Source organism: Argopecten irradians, chromosome 10 (genome assembly GCF_041381155.1).
Source record: "Argopecten irradians isolate NY chromosome 10, Ai_NY, whole genome shotgun sequence".
In the NCBI taxonomy this organism is placed as follows: Eukaryota; Metazoa; Mollusca; class Bivalvia; order Pectinida; family Pectinidae; genus Argopecten; species Argopecten irradians.
This window is the reverse complement of record NC_091143.1, coordinates 28177985-28204109: the sequence shown is the minus strand read 5'-3', so window position 1 is coordinate 28204109 and position 26125 is coordinate 28177985. Positions and strand designations below refer to the sequence as shown.

General features: G+C 36.6%; 1 protein-coding gene across 2 annotated transcripts in view; it reads right to left on the bottom strand.

Annotated features, from left to right (window-relative positions):
• Window positions 1-1856: 1856 nt before the first annotated feature.
• The window catches only part of LOC138333552 (acetylcholine receptor subunit alpha-like), a 31476-nt gene continuing 7207 nt past the window's right edge, over window positions 1857-26125 (bottom strand). The window contains exons 2-5 of one of the 2 annotated variants that reach the window (XM_069282005.1): window positions 15985-16029; window positions 10394-10503; window positions 5674-6673; window positions 1857-3490 (exon numbers count right to left, since the gene is read on the bottom strand). In XM_069282005.1, the coding sequence (XP_069138106.1) occupies window positions 3323-3490; window positions 5674-6673; window positions 10394-10503; window positions 15985-16029 (1323 nt within the window). In that variant the 3' untranslated portion in view covers window positions 1857-3322. Of the gene's footprint in view, window positions 3491-5673; window positions 6674-9388; window positions 9499-10393; window positions 10504-15984; window positions 16030-26125 lie in introns of both variants that reach the window. The other variant, XM_069282004.1, reaches the window with a different exon arrangement.

The window sequence follows — 26125 nt, the reverse complement described above, 5'->3', positions numbered from 1 at the left end:
TTGAACTTTGGTTGGCTGGAGTTTCCACATCAAAGAGACACAAAATGAATATACCAAAGTCTCCCATATCATAAATTCACTTCACATACGCGAGAAACTGTCTTGAAGTGACCCTCCATGTTAATTGGACGTAAATAAAGTATTAAACCAACGAAAAAGGATCGTTCTCAGACGACCATCGGGTAGTTTTCCTGTGTGTATTTAAGGAGGCTGTGGTATGTCTCTTGACATATCGTCTTTTTGTTGTCACTTTATACTGCTATGAATGGCCATTTGGTCACTTTGTGTACACGTAGTAAGAATGGTTTCACTTTATGTTGTATTGTCAGGTTATGTTGCCATATTATTGTTACTTGAGTTGCCGCATTTTTACTCAATGTATTGTCATTACGTTTCCATATAAATCATTTCATGTTGACAAAGCACGTGACTTATGTGTTGTCACTTCGTGATGTCAAATTACTACCATATTATCAGGTTTGCCGTAATATTACTAGTTTTTGTCAACAATGTGACTATATCTTCTCTTTTGTACTCATCGTGTCACCATAAAAAAGCCACTTTGTCTTATTATTTCCATTTTGTACAATCTCCATTTGTGCTGGAATTTGCATTTTTGTTCACAATTTCTTTACCATAGAAATGCCATTGATCCTGTCCTATTTCATTAATTTGTTGATGTCTTTTTTAATTCAATTGTAGATTCTGTCTAGTACTCTAACCATTCTATGAATGTCAGACATTTAATTTTCATGGTAACAAACAACTATTATAAAATGTCATTCTAATTTTTACTATTTCTTAAAGTATTGAATTTCAGTTAATTGTATAACTGAAACTGGAGTTGAGTTTATGGACTTACCTCTACATTCCATGTCGGGCTGAAACGTTGTTCTCGGTAGATACATGTAAACCAATGATACAATAGCGTATTAAGTTAAATTCTAAAACCCAATTATATAATTTAAACAAACTGCATCGTAATCTCTTTATAGTTGTAGAACAAAATGCATCCATTTTCTTTTTTTTAAACTGTAGCAACTTGCGTGTTTATACAAGATTATGAACTTTTTACCAGATCTGTTTATCGGTGCGGGAATTATAATTTGTTCAAGGAGTGGTCTCCGATGGAGCATCGCGCTACACTTAAAAAAGAAAAGGCATTTTGTTTATATACAAAATTCCTACCCAAGAACGCTGCAAAATAAACTTGATTAAAGTTCCTTTGTCTGTACAATGAGTAGGTATATGTATATAAGGTTAAAACTTGCACTCTGACCCGTTACACCCATGACTGTTAACCTAATCAAATCAACCAAGCCTCGTCAAAGACGAGACTTCACTGATGTGCCGGTCGTCAGTATAATGTGACCAGATTGGGGTGACTTGTTTGGTTTTTTTTGTGACATGCTTCAGAAAGGTAGTATTAAAAAGGGCATGATTCTGTTGTCAGAATAAACTTTATTTGAGCAAATGTCCATCGCTTAAAGGTTATTCACAGATTGGCAAAGGCAAGCCCATGTCATGTGTCAACATTTGGATTTGATAGGTCTATATCACAATAAACAATATTTGTTTTAATTAATGACTTGAACCTTTGACCTTCATACTTTGATATTAATCAGCCAAGAGAACTTGACTTATTGTACGGAAACACCTTTGTAGATGGCATTGCCCTTTTAAGATACATTGTGCAAGTGTGTTGTTTAATTTTATTACTGTTCTAAACCAGGGACATACTGTGCTGACCAGTTAGGAGACGACAAAGTTGTACCAGGGATTAACTCACTGTTGGTAGTGTGAATTAATGTCATAATTATAATATTTATTTTCATATTTAAAAAAATAATTGAGAATTGTTCATTGTTCTGGAATTTTCACTTTGTATAATACTGAAATTCTAAATTTCATGTCGCAGTGCATGGCAGTCTAGCACGTTCTGTTCGACAGGTTTATTTGGATCCCCAGGGGACCTGAAATAATGGCCGAATAGTGTGGTGACCTTGACCTTGAAACAGCAGGAGTTTTCTCATTGCTATTGTTTTTCAATATTATGTTTAACCAAAAAACCTCTTCTACCTTTTACAATTAAAATAGTTACTCCCCTTTGATAAGTAGCATTGCGATGTAAAGAGCACTACCAATGCAGTGCCAAACATTCAGGATTCATATGCAATTCAGAACCATCCTATTGGTAAGAAATCTTTTAACAACGTTCATTCGCTTTGCAACTTGGAATTTAGACTTACATGCATTAAAAGACAAACAACTCAAAAGTATTTTTGTTCACTATGTAAACTATTTAGATTTTTTTCAATGTAAACAAGAATAAATCAACAAAATCAACAACATCAGATGAGGTGAAAGGTCAAATGTAAAAATGTTCCCATTAGAGATTTTGTGTGCCTACTTTTTTCACTTAACTAATAAACTACAGAATACGGAATTGCGTATCCCCTCGACATGTTATATTTAACGTTTAATGGCATGACTTTAAACGCCGTGTTTTAATTGTGTTGACACATTAACTCCTACTAAACTAATGTATTTTGTTAAACAACATACAGGGGAAATTTCAAAAACATCTAAATCTAAGGTTTAGCGGTAAACGTACATACACACTTACATCATACAGTCTGCACATTAAACATCGCTATGCACTCAGGCACTTTCTTGTGATGTGAACATTTACTTTGCAATGGCTAAAACTAACAGAGAAACCATACTGGTGATTCTCTATCCCATATTTATGTATGAACTTTTGTAGGTTTTTTCAGAATAATGATAAAAAAGAAATCAGATCCAACATCTCTCACGAGAAGACATCTGTCTAATTGGGGATAGTATTAAAGTCTGATATGTTCCGGATTCTCAATTCCGGCTGTACAATAAATTATGTTATGCTATGTTCTAGAATAAAGAAGGCGATAAATAAGCTATGTTTATTCAGGACGCGATTACTGTATCTTTTTGTATAAACATTTCTTCGATTTCTGAAATGGGACAATGTGCTAGATCGACGCATTGCCTTGGTATGCAAATAACAAATTCTTTCAGGAAAATTATGTTCCAAAAACCAGATCAACTGGAAGGGTTATAGTTTGTTAGATTGTTCAAGAATAAAATTTTAAAAAGTATTTGAGTGAAATGTTTGCTGTTTTGAAATACTTTCGCTAAGCCATACCCATACACTTGTCACACCTGTTCCAAATACATACACAGTGGGCATAATGTTATGTAAAACTTTGCAAACACGCGTGCGCATGTAGTCACATCCACGTCACTATCACAGATATAGAATCGTCATACGATGACGTCATCATTAAGATGGCAGGAAGCACGTGTCTTGGGGAGTCAGGGGCATCCTGGCGTCGTAAATTGTCGGCGCCTGTAGGATGATCCCGAAAGTGCCTACCACACAGGCGGTCGTGAAGATCCACAGAAACAACCGGTCTAGTACCATGGCTACGTACTTCCAGTCCTCCTTTATCTATAGAAATGATAATATATAATATAATATTCATAAAGATCAACAATTAGTACAATTTTGAGTAATAGGGGATTCGCTTAAACACTAATTTCATCATGTTGTTTTTTGAAAACATTTAGGCAGATGTTTTTAATAAGTTTCTTTGGAATCAAAACGATATTTAGTGCTAAAAACAGCACATAAGTATAACCAACATTTGCATAATATTAAGAAGCGACGAATTGTACAAGTATGACGTCAGAGTTGGACTCCGATATTGGCATGAGGATACTAAATTTGAAATATTACAACATCTGAATGCCACGGACATACCACAGTTACACATATGCGAAAGGGACCGTTAAAATGATCTTAGAATCTGATTTACTGGTAATTTAGCAATATTTAAAAAAATATTTATGACCGAAACACCACAATAATTTTGGGAATGTCCAAATGATGTCCATGTTTACGACATATGCAGTATGACACATGCTAGTGGACCATATCACGGGTTGACAGGTTTCTTTGTAATTACCGAGAATCTTTACGTCAAGATAAATATTAAAGGTAATGTCACTTATACTTTCAAAGACATCCTGTCCAATACCTGTTACCGAGATAGGCAAGGTCAGATCGGGCTCGCCAAATCCTACGTAACGCTGTATCTTTATAACAATTTGCAAAACTGATCGACATATCATAAACCAGTCGTTAAACCTGCCTGGCATACATTCCGTCATTTTGTATTATCGCGACGTTCATCACAAATATGCATGTACTTGTCATTTGGCATGCTTTTTAGATTTGCCGGTCTTTCTGAGATTGCTCACTGATATATCATCCGTACAAATTATTGTCAATAAATACCTAATATGGATTATAGTATAAAACTTGTGTATGTGCTGTGCATTATAGGGGAATGGAGGGAACAGTGGGCAATTCGGGTTTCACTGCGATCCGATACTCTCTACAAGGAATGTACATGCATTAAACATGTAAAGATAAGACAAAAAGTGAGAAACATTGATTTATCGGTTTAACAGCCCAGAATGAAGCGCGTGCATTCTACGCATTATAACAGGATCTTCAAATCCTGGCGGATGAATTAAAGTACCTAGCCATATTTGGTTAACCAGATCGGAAGCAAATCTGGTAACAGGTCATAGATGCTACCTACCTGGATGTAAGCACAAATTGAATGTTTTTATTACAACTGTAGCAGTTCTTATAGGGACTTTTTCGTTAAGTACATTTTTATCAATTTTAAATGATAAAGCATTGAGCTGTTTTGAAGTCTGAACAGGCGACAAACCAGATACCACTAATCACATTCTTCGTTCGTCACATGTCACAAAATGAGCATTACAAGTACTGTTTAATGATTGGAATATCTGGAGTTTAAACATAGAACATCGCGCATGCGTACTGACTCGGTGACATGCATTTGCCCTACAAATAGATTAATCGAGTATTTCACCTCAACAGGTCAACATTAAATCAATTTTGTTCAATTTCAATGGTTCGATGGCAGAAAAAGGCAAATGCAAAAATGAAATGCCCCATTAGCTTACAATTGGCAGAATGCAGGATGAATATAAATAAAATGGGAATCGAGTGACATGGACGCGAGTTCAATAGAATTGGGGATATTTATCCTCAAAGTTGCTTTTCTCTTCAATTTTAAGAAATCGATTGGAAGTTGAAGAATGCGAAATAGAATAGCTAGACAATGTGCGAAGCCACGCGCAGCAATTACACACGGCACTGTCCGCAATCCATATCACATAAGCGCTTAGCGTCACAATAACACACAAGAGTACGCGTGACCAAGTCAGCCTTCTTTATTCTAAAAACCTTACTTGATATTACTGCTATTATCATGCTATGTCTTTTCACTGGTTAAACCAGTTAGCCTTTTTTCCCAGAGACATTCCATATGATCTTAATTTACATGCTACTGATAAATCATGTCCGCGTATGTTTTTCATTAATTTACTTTTTATTAACTGAATAGCTTACTTTCCTTTTCCTTGTTTATAGCTATTCGAAAAAAAATCTGAGATATTTTTTGAGCGGCGTCTTATTAAAGAAAATGATGGGTTAAATTAGATCTACATTGAGTTAACAGCGTCCCTGTTCTGTAGTCAATTACGTCTTACCTGTTTCCGCATATTTACACAGACTAATACGTATGCACTTACTGAATTCTCCTGGTCCTCTGACTTTAAATGTTCTGCGATGAAGAAGACGCTGTCGACGGCGTTTTGTATCTCCATGGGAACAGGTTTACGTCTATGGCAGGAATCTGTCTCGGCGGCCGCCACGAGCTCCTCCAGACCGTGACGTATAAACCGGATATCTTCACCATCTATTGTGTTACGGATTTGTTCCTGATAAGAATTTCTCACTTCCACCCCATTCCAAGTCCTTACAGAAACACGTGACTGTGTTCCTTCTCTGTCAGTTGATGGTCTGCGCATGATCAGCAGACGTGGAAGTATGTTGAGGAACACTCTCCGTACCCATGGTGACATCGTGTGGGTCGAAGGTGACCGGAAGTGAACGTTGAGTACTATGACAGTGACGAGGATGGATAAGGTGACGAGTATCATGGTGAAGAGGAGGTACTTGCCGATCAACGGCACAACGATGGAGGTAGGAGGGATGATCTCAGCCAGCAGCAAGAAAAACACAGTAAGCGAGAGCAAAATGGATATACACAAAGTAATTTTCTCTCCACTGTCAGAGGGTAGATAGAATACAAGGACAGTAAGGAATGAGATTGAGACGCAAGGGATTATGAGATTGACGGTGTGGAAAAGTGTCTTTCTTCTCATTGTGATGTTAAATGTTATGTCCGGATAGGGTTCAGGACAACATGCATAACGCCGGACATTCTTTCGTGCAGTTCCTTCCAAGATGTCCCATTCCACGCTCGGATAGAAATCTCTCAGGTCGATTCCCTCGGCTATCAATTTCCGGTCCATGGCCTCGTCGGAACACATGTGGATGATGTCGACCTGGTCGCCGTCATATGTCCATGATCCGAACTTCATACTGCATTGTTGGATATCAAAGGGGAAGAACTCTACATCAATCTGGCACGAGGACTTGTAGATGGCCGGGGGCTCCCATACAACTTTACCATTAGGGTGTAAAGTAGCTTTCGTCATCAAGGTCACCTCATAATGGCCGTCAGCACTGAAAGGTCAAAGTCATTTAAAACAAAAGGATATTAACCCTGATATATGCATATTGTGTTTAAACCTGTGCAAGTGAGAAGTGTTATTATAACACTACATATGCGTGATGGGTGGTATGCCTTTCTGGCTTCAAACTAACGTTTGTTAAAATATTATCAATTATAACACAACCTTGTCGGATATCTAAAGTAGAGTTTCATGATGTAATGATGATAAAAAAATACTACTATTTTAAGGAAATTAATGCAGACGGTACTTTTATCACATTTTCTTCGTTGTATATTTAGATTTACATGGCCCTAATTGTGGAAATCCCCATGCCATTACTAGATTTGTTTGTTTTGGGGTTAGTGAACGGACACGGGTACGTTTGTTTTTGGCATTCTATTACCAATCCATGGCAGTGCCAGGTTTTGGTGGTGAAAACAATCTACCATGTAACTGGCGATTTATCTACCATGTAACTGGCGATTTTCGCCGTCAAAATTTGAGCGATATGAACTCAACCGATAAAACTAAATTTGATCATTTTTAAATTTAACCGTCTGGTGTACAATTCAAATGGGGTATGGAACCAAAATTATGAAACCAATTAAAGTGCATTTGGTTCATTCGATTTTACTTTATTTTATAGATTTACAGATTTTCAGGTTACGATGGTTTGATTGATTTAATTTAACAGCCAAGCCAATTGGTGGCGTGGCAGGTTTAGGAAGTGAAGGAAAGCTGGAGCACCCGGAGAAACAGCACCGACCTGAGGTCATTACATTGTAACTACCTAAGATAGGATTCGAATTCGTAACCATGCGGCCACTTTCTACCACTCTTTTTTTATAAATAATTGTCACGTGAATCACGGGAAAACGTGACAAATCCCAATCCCAAATAGGCACACCCTAGGGGAGAAGGCCGCCATCAACTTTTCTGATTTCGATTTTAACATGATGTCGTTCCTTTGGAAGGGAAAACGCTAGTTCGGCAGCTTTTGGAGCGCAAGCAACAGATATTGGTTTCTGTGTGTTTGGCTGCATTAAGTCTGTCAATATAACTAGTCGTCAATTCTGCCGAGATACAATATGTCCCGGCATTTCGGCGAGGCCAATTATGTAACCACCGGTGACACAGATTTATTTCAACAGCTTTTCATTAAGATACTCAATAAAGTGTACAGAACGACATGCATTTGTATTGATTAGATTGATAGTGTGTACTATCCTGGGAGGAAGGGGCACTGGTGTAGGGGGAATGGGAGGGGAACACCAGTACAGAAGGGAGGGACACCAGGAAAGGGGGACATGTGACCATTCAAGAAGATAGCAGAATTTGGTGATCAGGAAGGGCGTGGTACAGGCAGGGTGAGAGTATACATAGGATCTAACGTAAGAGTGTTTATTCTATTCAACGTTTTATGAACATTTAAGGCCATGTTGAATTGAACATGAAAGTAGGAGTACTTTCCAAAAGTCTTCCGACCTACGGTCAGTATCTGGCAACCATATCGCAGGTATCCATCTTCGATGTGGAAATCTTCGGAGTACAAAAGCAAAGTGTAAGTAGAGCAATTTACAGAGAATTGCTCTCAAACTGATCGTTATACAACCTCTATTTACAAATAACTACTTCAATATCTTCAACACGAAATATATATTTGTTGGGTTCCATTAATCATAATGTATATGTGTGCTTCGTTACCATGCAACAACTGATGAGACGTGACCTACCATCTGGTGACGTACATAGTAACTATGGGGAGATAATTTGTGATAAATCAGCAGTGTTCTAATAAAACACAGAACATGTATCAATGCAAATTAAATTTTGGCGTGGGAAGAAAAAGGGGATTTTGGAGAGTAATTGCTTTGTGTATTCCAGTATGCTCTCGACTATCCCTCGTTTAGGGATAGTTTGTCTGAAAAGTAAGATCGACATTCACAAGACGCACGAGGCGTCACGTGCTGATACAGTCTGTGACGTGACGTTCATTGCTATCCTTCAAAAGAAAAAAAACAAGGCTGTAATAAAATAATGTGCACTTCACTTACAGTACGTGAGACAATCTAAACAAAATAAAAACTTGTGTGTAATCATTCGATCAAAAACAACAAGGATTCCAGTGCCAATTTACGTCATGTAGAATAGAGGAAATGTGATAGTTGTACGGGATCGGTTCTCAATCTACCGTATACGACATTGATTGTGAAACGGTGACACATGCTGATGGTAACAATATAAATAGTATATAAACCTGTAAAGAAAAGTGAGTCAGGTTAGACATGAGTTGTATACAAACATCAGTATATCTTATAAATACTGCATAAAGAAATCTATTAATGACGAACCTGCGTAACGTTCTCTGTTGTACCTCAGACGAGGGGCATTCAACCTAAATTGTTTTAACTTTTAATATATTTTGATTACATTCACTGTAATAATGATAATTGTTCTTGTAAACACCACTTGCAATAACAAAATTTACTTTTGCTTGAACCATCTATTTGTATATATTTAATGATGGATTGTATTTGACACATGAAAGTTATTCAAAGATGAAATTTTTAATTAATATTTCGGAATGAACCAGATTTAAACAATAGAAACCCCGTGTTAATTATACAGATTATGTTATTTCTATATTGCATTACAAAACACTTCAGTAAACAGATTTACACCAAAACAATTGATGTATCGTTACTTCCGGTACATGCGCACTTACTTGTTGAAGAGAACAATATCAGGCGTCCATATTTTAGGAGATGGTACCTCCAGTTTTGTTATGTTTGCGTATTCGGCCGGGTTCCAAACCAGACTGGCATCATACCACCACTTTTAGAAATAAACAATTATAAACCAAAAGTCAAACAGCAAACTACATATTTCTTGATGTTAGTACGAACCTGTTCCACGCCTCATGCGCATGCCCGTGTTATGCAGGAATTGAGAAGGCCAAGAAAGGACGGACTATATTGGAGTGTGCGGAAGGGTATTTACGGTAGCAAGGCTTGCTTGTTGCCGTATTGTACCGTTTCATGTTAGTTTAGCGTTGAACGATAAGAGAACCAAAGCCCCACGCTATAAACCAGTGTTGAGGAGAGGTGTTAAGAGTGATAGCTAGGCATTCATGTCTTACCTTTTACACCTTGTTTACGACTTGACAAGACACCGAACCAAAACCCTGACTTGGCACAGTTCAAACGATCGACATCTAGTTACTTGTTTCTATTTCCTAACGCCTTGGGGTGCAATTGAAAGGAAAATTACCCAAACTGTATAAAATGATACTAAAAATAACGATTTGTGTTTGAACTTGGCCGCGGAGGATCATCTACCACTCCAAAGTACTTTACCTGCTCACTGTAAGTCTCGGACTTAACCACGTACAACAATAACATCCTCCAATATTACCACTGTGATCGTCATTCCAAAACAAACCCAAGTGAAAAAACCCACCGATTTTATTTGTCATTTTTCTTCATTAACGCTTTTATACCAAACTTTATTTGTATATTTTAGAGCTAATGTACTTTTTAAAACTCAAACTGTTATTACTAATAATTCATGTGACTGAAAATATCTATGCACATTGGATGAGCATTAAATAAGGGCAACTATGGGTGCATGTTCATAGTTGCCTGTTGGTATTCTCGTTCGCATGTCCGTGTGGTATATTGGAGGACGGACATGCTGACCACTACACTTACTATTACCAACTTCTACCTACTTATTGTACAGTACGATGTCCGGTAGCCATATTTGTTTGGAGGGGACGTAGAGCCGGTCCACCCCACCATACTCCGCCTTCTGCCAGCTAAGTTTGTAGTCATACCACTCCTGGTCAGTACGGGGAGAGAGCAGAAAGCGGGTTAGGGTCAAGCTATGACGTCACTGTGTCCATCTCACACAAGGGAATCAAATAATAGGACATTTTCAGTTACAACATGAGATGGGAGTTTGGACTGTTTTGGAGGGGGGTTTAATGGGCAAAATGCAGAATGCAGCAATTCATCAGATTCTAAAAACGCTAAAAGATATAAATATCTATCTGTAAATTACAATGACGAGATTGAATCATCAGATACAATCAAACTTAAAAAGTTAAAACCATGGGCCAAACATTAAGGTCGACTTCAATTTCCGATTTTTACGCGACGCTATTTACCATGAATAGAATAAAAACTAGGATGGGAAATGAAAAAAAATCTTCAAAAAGTAAAGTCAAAAACAAAAATCGCAAACATAAGCTAAAAAAATCCTAATGGATATTCTAGAGAACTGCAAACACCTTGTAATTTCTTTTCATAAAAAGACTTAAACAAAAACACAAAACGTTTGTTTGAACCGTTTATCAAAGAAAATATATTTTACATGTAGTTTATTAATGTGTCAGCATATTCAAAACTTTAAACGTTGTTTTCTGACCGCAAAGAGGTGTTTATTTTCTCAGAGGTTAGCTTACTCATCAGCTAACTCAGTTGTTTGTTTGACTTTGGTCATTAGTGATGGCGCATCAAAAGTGTTTTCTATCCCATTGACAAAATAAAAACAGAGAAATTCATAATTGTTAATGCATGAAAATTATCGAAATTTTTTTGACGCTTTAACCTTTTCAACGAACTAAATACTGTTATTATTTGACATGTTATTCCTAACGAGCGTCTTAAAAGCGATGGTAAAGAGTCGAGGGGAAGGAGAAGGGGGTAGTTGGTGATGGCGGGACACAGTCACATCATACCAAAGCAACACAGATACATCATATAAAGTACGCTGACAGTAATGGGCACCATAGAATACTGCTTATATACATAATAATAAAACAGCCCCATCATTGTCACGAAATTTAAACAAGCTTCCATTACAGAACATATTTTTCAGACGATGCCCGTTACAACCAACTGTAAAAATATAATGCAGCATTTTCAGAACCCGAACACCTGAACAGTCTAGGTAGGTTTCATCTATATAGAAGTGAGTAAATTATCACAATTTCTTTATTAAAGAAAGGCCTTTGATTAGATAGAACATATATATGCTTAAATGTTTTATAGTAAAACCTCCATATATTGCCATAGTTATTGTTATACTTGACGCTGATTAAACAAAAAATATGTTTATCATAGTGTAATTTACCAATGGAAAAGAGAACAAAATACCAAATGATGTCGCAATATCTTAATTGATCATGCGGCATTCTGAAAATGTATTTGTTCTTCAATAAATCTTTTACTTACTAGAAATAACATGATGGTAATTATTTCATTAGTTCCTGGATAGATTCACAAAATACTTTTAGTCAATATTTATTGTATAATTCTGAATTCTGCTGGAGAAAATGACGCGAGTATAGAGGTTTTACCATATATTGCACTATTGAACATTATATATGCGATTCATAGCAAACGCATTATGCATATAAAGCATTAATTAGTTATGCAGCCAGCAATAAAAAGCACATTATTGGCAGACGTTATATAATACAATGCTATTTTTTTACAGAATATATGTTGAAACTACTACTGGTTAGTCTTATGTTAAGTTTATATAATACTTCAAATATTTGAGATATATATATACTGTATATCTTTAAACTAGTGCATAGTTAATGGATAATTAATTTTACAGTGTATAATAAAACAAAATTGATTCTTAATTGAATATGCTTCTCAAAATTTACAAGAATATAAATAAAACATGAATGTACACATATATTTAATTAACTAACAAATACAGTTAATTCTGGAAGACTGAAACATCTCTATGAAATATTTATTCTTCATCGAATTAATTGAAGTCATTGATAATGCATCATAAGCATATTGTAAGAAATAAATGACTGCATAGGTAAGTTCCACCTATAAATCATACAGATACAACAAACGCGATTATTATTGTAAACAACTAAACGAATCTGACATCTGACCAGGTCAAATGGTCACGTCATCGCTGTGTTTTCGCCAATAAAAAAGCAAGGTAACTACACCATCATGCACAGAACAAAACAAAAGGAAATCGCCACACAACCAAACATACGTTTATATAACCTGTCATACAGACCTACATATGTATTGGCAATTAACCCGTATAATTCCCCACAAAACGCCAACAACGGACTTTCTTACATAGAACAGTCGTCCAATATATATCACGCATGTTTACTAAGTACGGCTCCACTGGAACATGTGTGGCATTTCCTCGATGTTTCGATCATTTGCAGATTTTTGAGCGACCCCGATGAGAAACTACCTTACTGTATTACAATATCGCGTAGTCGCAGTATTTGTTTCTAATAAATGCATTTATTGAGACTAGCATTCGTTAATATGCCCAATTAAAACAGAGTAGCAATTAAACATTTTTATGTAGTCAATTTTCAATGCTTTTAGCGAAGAGGATGCCTGAAGATTTGGTTATCCGACAATTTAGATCTAACCATCTACTCTGGTTTCACGTTTTTTCACACCGTACTTATGGTATTTTTGTCAGGAATTGGCCAAAGTATGACTTGAATGCTGGTTTATAACGTATGATTCCAAATCACGGTGAACTTAAAAAAAGAGACAAATACAAATATTTATTTTCATAATGTTCGAACCAAATTTTATCGACAAATAAAACAGTTCTAACAGATACAAATAATTGATGGATAAAAAATCCAATAAATCGATTTTCTCGCATTAAAAGCAACGTAATAAATTTAAGTTAACAGACACACTTGGCCCGTTAAATATAAAACTGCATAGTTTATATTCAAAATAAAATATAACAAACAAAAAATGTACGAAGCAATTTGTTCAGAAAACAATGGATTTTTTTTGCACGTAATAATTATACAGAATATGTTTGCTTTTCTAAAACTGTCAAATCGCGTGTTGTTGTGTTGTTATATCTCGGAATGCACGTGCAGCGTGCTCGTACATCGCGTGTTGGTTACCTATCCCCGCACATGTCACCCGGCGTTAATAATTCGGCGGTACGAAGACTTAAGGATACTGATTATATGTTGTATATACGACAGTGATGATGAGGTTTCCTATCCTCTCCCGCGCTCTCCCCTTACATACAGCTCTCACTACGAGACGACACACGATACAGTCGTTTGGATTTTAAATGGTACATTCTCAAAAACGGAGTGGCGTAATTAAGTCTAAAACACGTATTCAAGCTAGGCAGATTCTTCAGACTTAAACTCAGCACACACCAGAAAAACCATACCATAAGCAACGTAGCCATTACAGCAAGGCTTTTCAGTAAACTTCAAAACCATTCAACATAATTTATGCAATAAATTTTTTGGGAAATGTTCATTTTCCAAATCAAACCAATATCAGTTAAAGCTTCGGGCGATATGTCCATGGCATGTGGCAATGCACCGCAAATACCTCAATCATTCATTCATCGATTGACTATATTTTCAAAATATTTGACTCGTATGCCACGCGTGCATTTTGTTAGTGTTTATTTCATATAAATTACCACGAACAGGGAACTTCAAAAGACCGATATAAATATAGAGGGTATATTTCATCTTTAACATCTATCTACCGGTCAAGAGCCATATTTTGTTCCGCTTACGTCGATGATAGATTTGCTATGAACAGTTATCTGTAAGACATTGATACACCACTGCTCTCTCTGATAGCAAGCTTCCCGGTCAAAGCTGCTGCAGCATCCGTCTGTGGCGAGTACAGTTTTGGAAACGGCACGCGGAATCCGGAATTAGTACCAACGCCTTGGTCAAACGCAGCAAAAAATAAATCAATCTGAATTAGTTCGCGCTTCCTCTGTGATTGACCAGGGTATCGTTAGTTCGGCGTTCGTAAAACAAGCGATTCTGTACTTTAAATGTGATTTAACACATGTCTACCGATGCTATCAGCGATAGACTTATAGGATACTGATTATATGTTGTATATACGAACAGTGATGATGAGGTTTCCTATCCTCTCCCGCGCTCTCCCCTTACATACAGCTCTCACTTTACAGTCGTTTGGATTTCAAATGTACATTCTCAAAAACGGAGTGGCGTAATTAAGTCTAAAACACGTATTTCAAGCTAGGCAGATTCTTCAGACTTAAACTCAGCACACACCAGAAAAACCATACCATAAGCAACGTAGCCATTACAGCAAGGCTTTCAGTAAACTTCAAAACCATTCAACATAATTTATGCAATAAATTTTTCGGGAAATGTTCATTTTCCAAATCAAACCAATATCAGTTAAAGCTTCGGGCGATATGTCCATGGCATGCGGCAATGCACCGCAAATACCTCAATCATTCATTCATCGATTGACTATATTTTCAAAATATTTGACTCGTATGCCACGCGTGCATTTTGTTAGTGTTTATTTCATATAAATTACCACGAACAGGGAACTTCAAAAGACCGATATAAATATAGAGGGTATATTTCATCTTTAACATCTATCTACCGGTCAAGAGCCATATTTTGTTCCGCTTACGTCGATGATAGATTTGCTATGAACAGTTATCTGTAAGACATTGATACACCACTGCTCTCTCTGATAGCAAGCTTCCCGGTCAAAGCTGCTGCAGCATCCGTCTGTGGCGAGTACAGTTTTGGAAACGGCACGCGGAATCCGGAATTAGTACCAACGCCTTGGTCAAACGCAGCAAAAAATAAATCAATCTGAATTAGTTCGCGCTTCCTCTGTGATTGACCAGGGTATCGTTAGTTCGGCGTTCGTAAAACAAGCGATTCTGTACTTTAAATGTGATTTAACACATGTCTACCGATGCTATCAGCGATATAAAACATTTATGACTTATATTACGTATGAAATAGTAGCGATAGAGTATGAAGCATCCGTCAGATGTTAGGATGGATACTATGTTCCCGATGGGGACGGGTTTCGTATTCAGGAACAACGTCTATATCCCAAGCACAGATTCGATGTGCTTTCGAAAATGTATGGTTTAAATCAAATTATATCGTGTTGAATCTACAATGTGTTATCGCAATAGCTCATCTTAACATCCATAATAGTGATCTAGATATGTAACCGACAGTTATAGCCGTCCTATTACATAATGTCAAATGTTCTAACACATATAAAATACTACAGACGTACCTATTTCAGCGGTAACATATTTTAATGTTTTTTCACGTGCCAGGTAATTATATTTTCTGCCTGCGGGTACTATATTAAATGGTCGAAACGTACGAATCTATGTTTGAGCTAACATGTTCAAAATAATTTGTGATGTGATCTAATTTCATTTATTGCAACTACATATCACAGATTAAAAGCGTTATTTGAAGAGAATGTATTTTTTCTTCATTTAATATCTTACCTGACGTAGCCATACATTTGTAGTCATGATTTGGTTTTTCTCGTCCTGAAATAGTAAAAATAAATAAGGTTATATGTAACAGTATATTTTTGAAATTATGCATTTGCAAAATGATTGTTAAGCGTTGACATAGGTTTTACTAGTACTGATCGAGCGTTGACAAATGATTTAATAGTACTGATAGGGCAGCTTATTTAACGACGACTGACTTTTGGTTTTTATGCATTTGACGTTTCGAGTGACGGTTTAATTTCGCCTTTTACAGTTATACATGTAATTGTACCATTTTGAACGATTGTCGTAAAATTTAAACACATACGCTTTGGATTGAAATCTATAAGATAAAACAGATTACCAGATGTTTATAAAGGTTAACAATCGATGGGATATTACTGAATTCGGAAACAATTATACATATTTGATTACTTAGCTGTTATTTCGCTTAGCATCTACTGCTAGGAAAGTTCAGTTAAAGAACGGCTTTCGATGAGTATGTTCAACTCCGTATGAAGTGTTACTTTTACTTTATAAGCTCACAACTTTCCATACATATAGTTTTATCGAAATTTAGGATAATTTGTCATTATTTATAATATTTTCATTAATTAAAGGGACAATTCAGTCTAAGAGAACACTAAAATTTGTACATATATCGGAAAAAACCCAGTTCTAATGGAAATTAGATCAGTCGGTTTTACTGTGATATACCTGAAAAGCCCATGGTGGTGACATGTGTGTGAAATGTTCAAACTCGCTCGCTGCCCGCCATTACACACTGTGGTCGAACTTCTTGTATGTCGAACCCTGTCCCTTGCTCGTAGAGTAATGCAACTTTTGTCTAAAACTGCTCAGATCGCTCTGACAGTAGTGTGTTTACCTTATTAGGTGAATTGTCTTGCCTAAAAAATCATTTTATCACCTTCTCAGTGGTTATGCAGTTCATTTGTTTAACGTGCGTGACTTTGGCTCGGGTATGGGTACAGCGTCCATATTGTACCTGCTTAATCGTATTGATCAACGATTTGATATTTCAGCGATATTTATCAAAATACTTAACTATGTCGTGGAATTGGTCAATGTTTAACGTCATATGTTTCATAAGAAATGTAGAACAATACATTTAAGTTATATTTTGCTTCTTGGTTATGTAAAATAATTAGCCTGAGCGAATTGTCTCTTTAACCAATACATCCACTTACTACGTACACTTATCAGGTAGCAACAAATGTCTACTCTACAGGTATTGCATTAAAATTGTATTATGACCTATATAGTGTTTCCAATATACTTTTAACCCCATTTGTAGTACATTGTTTTATTTAGATTTATTTTTACAGGGAAAGGTGCAAGATGAGGTAATGCGATTTGTTAGTTTTGAACGAATTTTAATTGATTATAAATATACCGCGTTGATAATGTGCAACTATATGTTCGACACAACGAGTAGAAATGAATTCTACTCATTATCGACTTAACGAAGTTCTACTCTATGTATTTTTAGATAAAATGTTCTTAGTTATAAATATTTAAAAATCAAACGCAAAAGTCACAAAAATAAAGCAATGTCTCAATATGACTCGCGATGCTACATCTTTTGATATGATACAACAATAAGCAAAATGGTGGACTCTGAAGAGTTTTGACCTTGTGGTGCTAATTAGGCGACCTTGTCATTTGATGATGAAGTTAAATGTGAAGGGTTTTAGGGCTGAGTGATTGACAGACATCACTTACACAACACTAAGGAACAGACTGTGGCAATAAAGTGACCGGAAACACCTCGGGGAACGTGCCACACAATCCTAGTCGGAATTCAAAGTCTGAGATCTAACCAATGAACATTTCCTTGGCTCACGGAATGAGTCAGTAAAACTCATTCCAGGGATTTCCAAAGATCGACGTCATTAATTCGACCAGTCGCAATCAAGGAAAAAGTAATACAGTCGTGTCGCCTACAGCCATCATCGTCCCGTGTATACAACGCTCTTAGGCAGGCACTTGCTTCCAAATGAGAAGACTCGCCAGCCATACAAAGGCATATGATATTGTTATAAAATACTCGAACTACGACCCTGGATCAATGAAACTAGTTCCCTACTGATCCCGACCATGTTTACATGAAGCGAAGGATAATCATTGTCGTTTTTATGGAAATTTGATCAAAGCAATTCCGGATTGTCTGGTAGAGCTGTTCGTCAGCGATACTAGTGTCAATGAGATGATCGCAAATGGTGTCCCAGCATGCAAAACGACCTTGGCCTTTTTAGTTTACTTAGTGATACTGATTTCAACTGATGAGCTAAACAATTGCATAAAGATGACAATTAGGCCTAAGCTTCAAGTGCTTAATGCACTGACACACTTCTCCCAGACAATATACGATTCTAGCGTATTTGGTAAAAAGCTACTCTCAGATTAGGTAAAATCATGGAGTGATTTTCGCTGAAAGCATTTCTATACAATCAGACGATGTATGAGAAATTTTCTGAAATGTATCTCTTGTCATTGTATGGTTGTAATTACGTTGTTTACATCTGGTCGGCCTCTCTCTCTCTCTACACAGGCCAATACAGCTACCTTTAGTATGGCTGACCACATGTGAAACAACCGTCTATCATTCCAACAATGTGAGTCTGGTTTACAAAGTAGCCATTCAATGTTTGGACACAACTGCCGTACACAATTAAATCAAGCTCTCTAGAAACGCCAACGAATCTTCGCTCTCTCGGGGGCCGCGGTGGCCGAGTGGTTAAGATGTACCGACATATAACCACATGCCCTCCACCTCTGGGTCGCGAGTTCGAATCCTATGTGGGGCAGTTGTCAGGTACTGACCGCTGGTCGGTGGTTTTTCTCCGGGTTTTCCGGCTTTCCTCCACCAACAAAACTGACACGACCTTAAATGACCCTGGCTGTTAATAGGACGTTAAACTAATCAAACCAAAAAAAATCTTCGCTCGAACATTATCCAAACTAGCCTTCTTGACTCTACACAAAGCGACAGGACTGCTGAGATTGATAATTACAGCAAGCAGGGACAAGTAGGCAGATACAAGGCCAAAGAGTATTTTAATTTTGAAGAACATGTTTCATTTGTCAATAAGATAAATATAATTCGACAAACGTAAGGTTATGTTTCTCAACCCCAGTGGTCCTGGTAGTCCACTGCGTTCGGGCCATTGCTTTGACCGGAATTAGTTTAGATACTGGTCGAAATCATCTAAATGTTTTTTCGTCAAATCAATGTCTGCTAGACGTTTCGGGTTTCGGGATTGATTGCTAGTACGAGTGTCATATCCTGACGGGAATATGCCGGACGTCCGTAATGAGATGATTTGTGGACAGTGTGTGCGCTGACAGAACAAATTAGGACGCCATTTGTATGTCCCATCACAGCAACTGGAGATTTTACGTTCCTTTACCAAAAGTATGAATGAATAACAGTTGTTTCCGTTCTGTTTTGAATATGAACAAAACTGTATTTTGTTCTTCCTTTAAACTTCATGTTGCCTTTCAAACAAATTAATTTCCAGATAATCTTGGTATTTACGAAAATTAATAGTCAAATCAATATCAGAGGTTGAAGTGCTACACTCCCTGCTGACATGGCGTCTGCTTTTGCAAGGATGATTTTGGTCGGAGCTGCTTCTGTAACATCGTTACCGCAAAATATCCTTAAACAGTGATAGGAAATGTCGCGAACTTAGCACAGTATGCAGGCGACTACAGGATCCAAAGTTAGATGTCGTTGTGATAGATGCCGACGCATTGGCGATTCTTTCCACGTCCGAAATTTAACACCATCTCGTCGCAGATTCCATGCAGAACATGCCTAAGCCTATCAAATACCACCAGAAACAATTTTTATAGTTCCTTACGTGGCATCCTCGATCTAGCATTATTAACCTCATGGCTAATTGTTAGTGTGTGTGACGTCATCAGCGCCTATCAGTCGTGTAATTTCCAGGTGTTAGTCGTGAATAAGACCCATCCGTCTGTGGATTTGGCCACGTGTTACCGACATACGTTACCATGGTTATGGGCGGCCATCTATCTCAGTTAGGCGCGGGAAATAGATGGATGCTACAAGTGGTATCTATTTGGATATTCATGTTAACCCCGATATCGTTTTGATGCGTTTTTGCACATATTTTGAACGACTATTAAATATATCTGTAAGCTATTGGAAAGCTTATCATCAAAGACGAATCTGTTTTGATTATAGATTTGCTTGTTTGTCGTTTAAATTATTTAGAAAAATATTGCATCTTGAAATATCATATCGACAGATGTTGTATAGATATTGTTCGTTCTGTTGGAGAAACGTTTTGAATATATAGAGAACCTTCTATAACGTTGATAACGTTCAACCTATTGTATACCGTTGTTTATAAGATGCTGTGAAATAAACAGATATTGCAGTTTTCAGAAAATGCGATTTTATAAACAGACATGTCAATGATTTTGGGCACATAATAATTATGCAATAGCAGAAAGATGAGTTAATTGATATGGTGACTTTTTTCAATATATTTAGGACCATGTTTAGCGTAGGTGATATAATCTAGTTTTAGTATATAGATATGTAGTTATAGAACCTGTTGAATATTATGATTATGAAGTGGTTTATTTTTTTTTTTATTTTTTTTGTATAAACGGAAATGACGTTTACCTTCGTATCACTGACAAATTATTGGGCACCATAGGATTTAAAGTCTTGGGTTACATTAGGATCGCGCATGCCACCACAAAAAGTTTGGTTTCTGTAACCGTATCAGAATTACTCATCAAGGTTACTGACCAGCTTTAATCCGCTATGTTGGCCAGTTTTTATCAATATCTAAAACGTTTGACGGGTAATGGTCAATGTTTGATCAATTCTGGCCAAATGTTGGCTGCCGGTTTGTTAGCGCTGATGTCGAGGCTCATACACGCGCGTCTGTAACGATGATCTTGTAGACATATTTATGGTCTCGTTTATCAAACAATTATTAGTGATCAATGATCCTCCGGTATTCTCCACAACCCACTTCATTACAAGCGCCTGTTTGACACCGATGGCCAATAATCAGATCAAGAATTCAATTTGGTTTCCGGTAAATGGCACATATCTCTTGATTGTTGAAGCAGTTTCAATAGAGACGTCACGCTCTCTCATATGAATCCATAAACGTGCGAATTTTATCTTGAATGCGTAAAGATACACTGTACATAGGTAACGGATACCAAATTCACATTTGTCATACCTATATAAAACATTCTATGGTAACGATACTTGTTACTGAATGGATTGTATAGCTGATGTCGTTTGGCTTCCAATTAAGAGTCCATATTGATTCGACAGTAACCCGATTCATCATAGAATACTAAATACCGAATCAAACTGACGCCCTACATCGACGGACATCTTCTGATTTTTTCCCAGTTTATTTCAAGGATAGCGGCGCCATATTTATCCCGATTTGTATCAAGATGTTCCTTTTCCCGTTGACTATCGATGTGGCTGACCAAATGAGTCTCGTAACTTCCATGAATGTCAAATCCATTGTAACCACTACTTAACATATATAATGGAATATTTGATGGTTGAATATTGTCATTTTTTGATAGTTTGCGTCTTGAATGTGGTATTAACTAATCTCTTCCCATGCTGAAGGTTTTTTTATATTGGTAGTATTGACTCTTAAAAATTGCAATCTAGTTTATGATTAGATTATATCTCATACCAAGATGTAACTTCAAGTATGGCAAGCTATCTCTAGAAAACTATAATAATTCATTTGATCTCAAGCTCTGTTCTGAATGAAAAACAACTACAAATTAAGACCTAGATTGCATTGGATTACTCTCGCGTTGGTGGTTTCATTCTAATTATAAATGTAAAAGGATATTTCCAGCGTCCTTGATTTCAAACTTTTATTATATGCCGAGCACAGCAGTGATTTTAAATCTGATGATTTGATAATAAAGTAGGCTGCAAACAATTAACAAAGAAACAAGTATTGTTTAACAGCTTCATGAGATACGTTTATTATAACAATATTACAATAATTGCATGGCTTCATATCGGTACACCTAATGACAATATTTTAGATTTGTAGTTAGAGAGTAACTTACAACGTTCTCTAGCAAAAATAAGTAAACTCAATCTGGCTTAAATTCGTTTACAATCACAAGAACTATATAACAGCTAATTACAATAAACAAGAGCTGTATCGTTCTGAGACACGTGCTTTGAGCGTATTGGAACTGTGCTTGACGTGTTTATCGGCGCGATGCTCAGCTTTTTATTGGTGCAATATCTCTTGTGAAGCATCGCGGACAATTTTACGCCATTTACAACTATAACGGTCGCGTAGTCGCTCCTCATTGACAACAAACGCCAAGAGGAACGCCATTTCGGAAGAAGTGTAAGCTAATTCAAGCGTAAATGCTTGTTTGTCATTATTTATATACCCAATGAACGGTAGTCCGTGATTCTAAATCGTTTCCATGCTATCGCGGTGAATTATTTCATTCAATAATGGGATTGAATATTTGTTCGACATTATTTCACATTCGAAGCGAACTGTGAAACTTTTTTTTTAAACATTTACCAATTTGTCTTGAAATAAAACGGAACTACACATATACTTAGTTGAGTGCATCTGACTTCCTTGGATTTATATATTAATTTGCTTTAAACAGTGTTTTCTATTCAGTATTGGTGAAATAAATCGTTGCAATGCAGTGAAAGACTTACTTTAGCATCTAAAATTCATCTAAAGGACGGTTTTTGCAAACAATAAAAATACCCATTGTTGGATATATAGCGATATATGGCTATGTCACAGGGGCTTTGTATAATAACCTGTGGTATGTTTTGGGACCTTACAAGCGATAAAGATCTAGCCTTACAACATCTAAGTACACCTTAAACAGTTGCCATATGAAATATCGCATTGGATATACAATAGAAAAACTCTTTACTGCTTTTCAGTTTTGAATTAAAGCTGAACGTCAGCTAAATAAGGAAACAGTACTGTATTTGGTGGCGGTTATCTTTGGTCGTTTCGTATCATTCTTGTATTTGCATGTTTATAAACACAACTGTTTGTATCAGAAATCGGCATGTCAAGCGCTTGGAAAACAGAAAAAAAAATATAATGATATATTCAGTATTTTTTTGCATATTAGAGCACCCCTGTCCTAGAGTTGAGCATTTGTCCAAGTAAAGAAGGATCTGGCCTCCTGGCCGAGACATTTTATTGTCTATAAAAATGGTAGTTTCTGCTTCTGCTTTGCGCTCAGCATAAAATGAATGAGACGACTGGTTGCCCATTGTCAGAATAATGTGAGCAAGTAGGATGTGCTTGTCTATGGCTGAAAACTTCAGTGAGATAGCGATACAAAAAGGGCAAGAGTTCCACAATTGCAAAGACACATAACACGAACATACTGCGGTCTCCCAAAATCCGTCACAAAATACGCCGCTTTTACGAGAGGCCATCTTTGACCCTGGCTGTTATTGAAATCCAAGTGCAGCTTTCATATTTGTGTTTTTTAGGAAGTGCATCGATACAGTAATCGATAATTAATTAACCTGCGTATCGGTCTTCCACTTACATCTGTTCATTTCGCAAGTATACTTGGTTTGTAAAGAAGATCAATAATTTTTGGCCTATGTTCTTGCGAGGAAGATGTCTAAACACATGACTTAAGATAAACTATTCAACTTTAATTGTAATGAAGCAATATAATACGCGATCAACGTTGGTTATGTAATGTCCCAAAAACGATCAGAATCATTTAAGGATACACCCTCCGTGTATGCGGTGTGTTGCGTGTATGAAGTAGGTGCGTATTTTTGATGACTGCAGTATGTTCGTAAAGTTTAATGTTTGCCCTTTTTGTAGTGCTATCTCACTGGAACATACCGCGAGAGACAAGGAACAAGCAGATGAGCATTAAACAGTGGTATTCTAGAGACAAAACTCGGCATTGGTATTGGGTAGTCTATAAAACAGCATGACCACCGATAAAACAACATTGCTGCCATTCAGCTTCAGTAGTGTTAGATACTACCTATAAAGTATTCCACTAGACTTGGAAAACCAGACGGCATGATGGTCGTTAGCATTCTTATACTGTGTGTATTATCTTAATTTGTCTGGTTAATTCAATTATTAATGATTTTCTGTATAAAGAGGAAATATTATGCTTAGACCCTATATCTTGTAATAGCTTCTGGTTAATATTCGACCCGGTTATGTTAATTAGACAGCTTATGGCAGCCTCACTGATATGAATTGCGTTGTCTGTATGAATGTCTGTATGTTTTGGAAGGCTGCAGTAGTATATTCATGTCGTGTTTTTCTGCAAGAGTGTAAACACTTGCCGATGATCTCATATTTTTACATTGAAATTGGCCTAACCAGATGTCCCACCACAATTAAATGATGAGCGTTGAGAGATGAAAGACACAACGATGATTATATATCGGCAAAGAGACAGAACCTGGGGGCGAACACCCATCCCATAGCAAAAAGGTGAAGAGTCGTCATGGAGAATGTTAAGATATGAAGTCTTCAAGAGAGAAGAAGAAAATAGAAGATCTCAAATTTATTCGAAGTTAACGATAATGCATAAGGGATGAAAAATATTATATCCTATTTGCTATAACCTAATGATAATTTATGAGAAAAATCGTTCTTTCTCTAAGAGTAGGAATAAAACAATAAAACAGAATATAAACGAGTTGCTATGAAATATACAATCTCAGAGTAAATGTTGGAAAAGGAACACATAATGTGAATGGGGTGTGTCTTAATTCAGAAACTAGCTAGATATTGTAAAATTAACCAGAACTTATTCCCTTTAGATTACATCCATTTCATTTCCATTGAGTAGAGAGGCAAGCCACTTTTATTACTTTTGATTTATTATTTTACCTTTTTAATATAGTGTAGGCTATGGACGCGAAATGTTAGACAGGCGCCAAGGAAAGCAACTAAAGTACAAAATGTATTGTTTTTTTCGGAGAGATATAAATAATGAAATTAAGTTCACTTAATAGCATTGATCAAATGTGAATTCAAATAAAATCGGAATAAAAGTCTCTCTCTTACAAGGTACTGATACTTTGATACGTGGTGATAGCAAACTAATTAGATTGCCATGTGAACATAGGCTGTAAAGGTTTAATCGGCGAGACGCATGTTTGCCAATTATTCGCCGAGTGTGATAAGCGCAATGGCGGTGTACAAGAGTCCAAGGTTTTCCAAAGCAGAAACAAAAGAATAAGTCTGTTTGTCCCTTTGTTTTTCTCGAAAGGATGATTCTTTACTAGTTTTGACGCCACAAGAGCGAGCCCGTAGTTCTGTTATGGAAAGTTAGCAACAGTATTTGTTTAAATTACTATATAGAACTGCAACCGTATAATTATTATAAATATTCATACAGTTTGCCTTATTTTGAAATACCATACACTGATGTACACAAAGCGCTATAGATTTATTTTTTCTTCCATTGTGTGATGTGTGTGATTATGAGAAGTAATTATAAGCAATACAAGATTTTATATATTTATTATTCCTAACATGTTTCTACATAAATATTATTGACCCTTTCTAACGTTCAGCATTGAGTCCAGCGGTCGCCGCTGTAAGAAAGGCTTTGGGTTCTGCCCCTTGGTCAAGACAGCCACAGTTGCATAGTTCATGCCTAATGCTCTTGCAGTAGACCGACTGATTTGTCCGTCGGTAATATAATGCGACCAAGTGAAGTGGATTGTTAGGAGCCACAACGGTATATTTCAGTGAGATAGCACTATAAAATGGGCGAGAGATCCCTTATTAAAAGGAAACAAACAAACCTAATACAAACATACCGCAGTTTCCAAAATCTTACACGCACACTTCATGTCACACAGAGAAGAGAGCGTCGTTAAGTTAACCATAGCTGTTCTTAAAACTTTAATAATCACTAACCAATCAGCCAACGAGCCAACAGCAGACTTGTGAAACAGATAAAAGGAAATGTATTTCTAGCGACAACAGTCGACAGAGTTATACGTTACGGTAAAACCTGTATCCTAAAGAGCTCCCATATAAAGAAGTGTGCCTTAAAGTCAAAGTTAATCGAAAAGAAATGGAAATTAAAA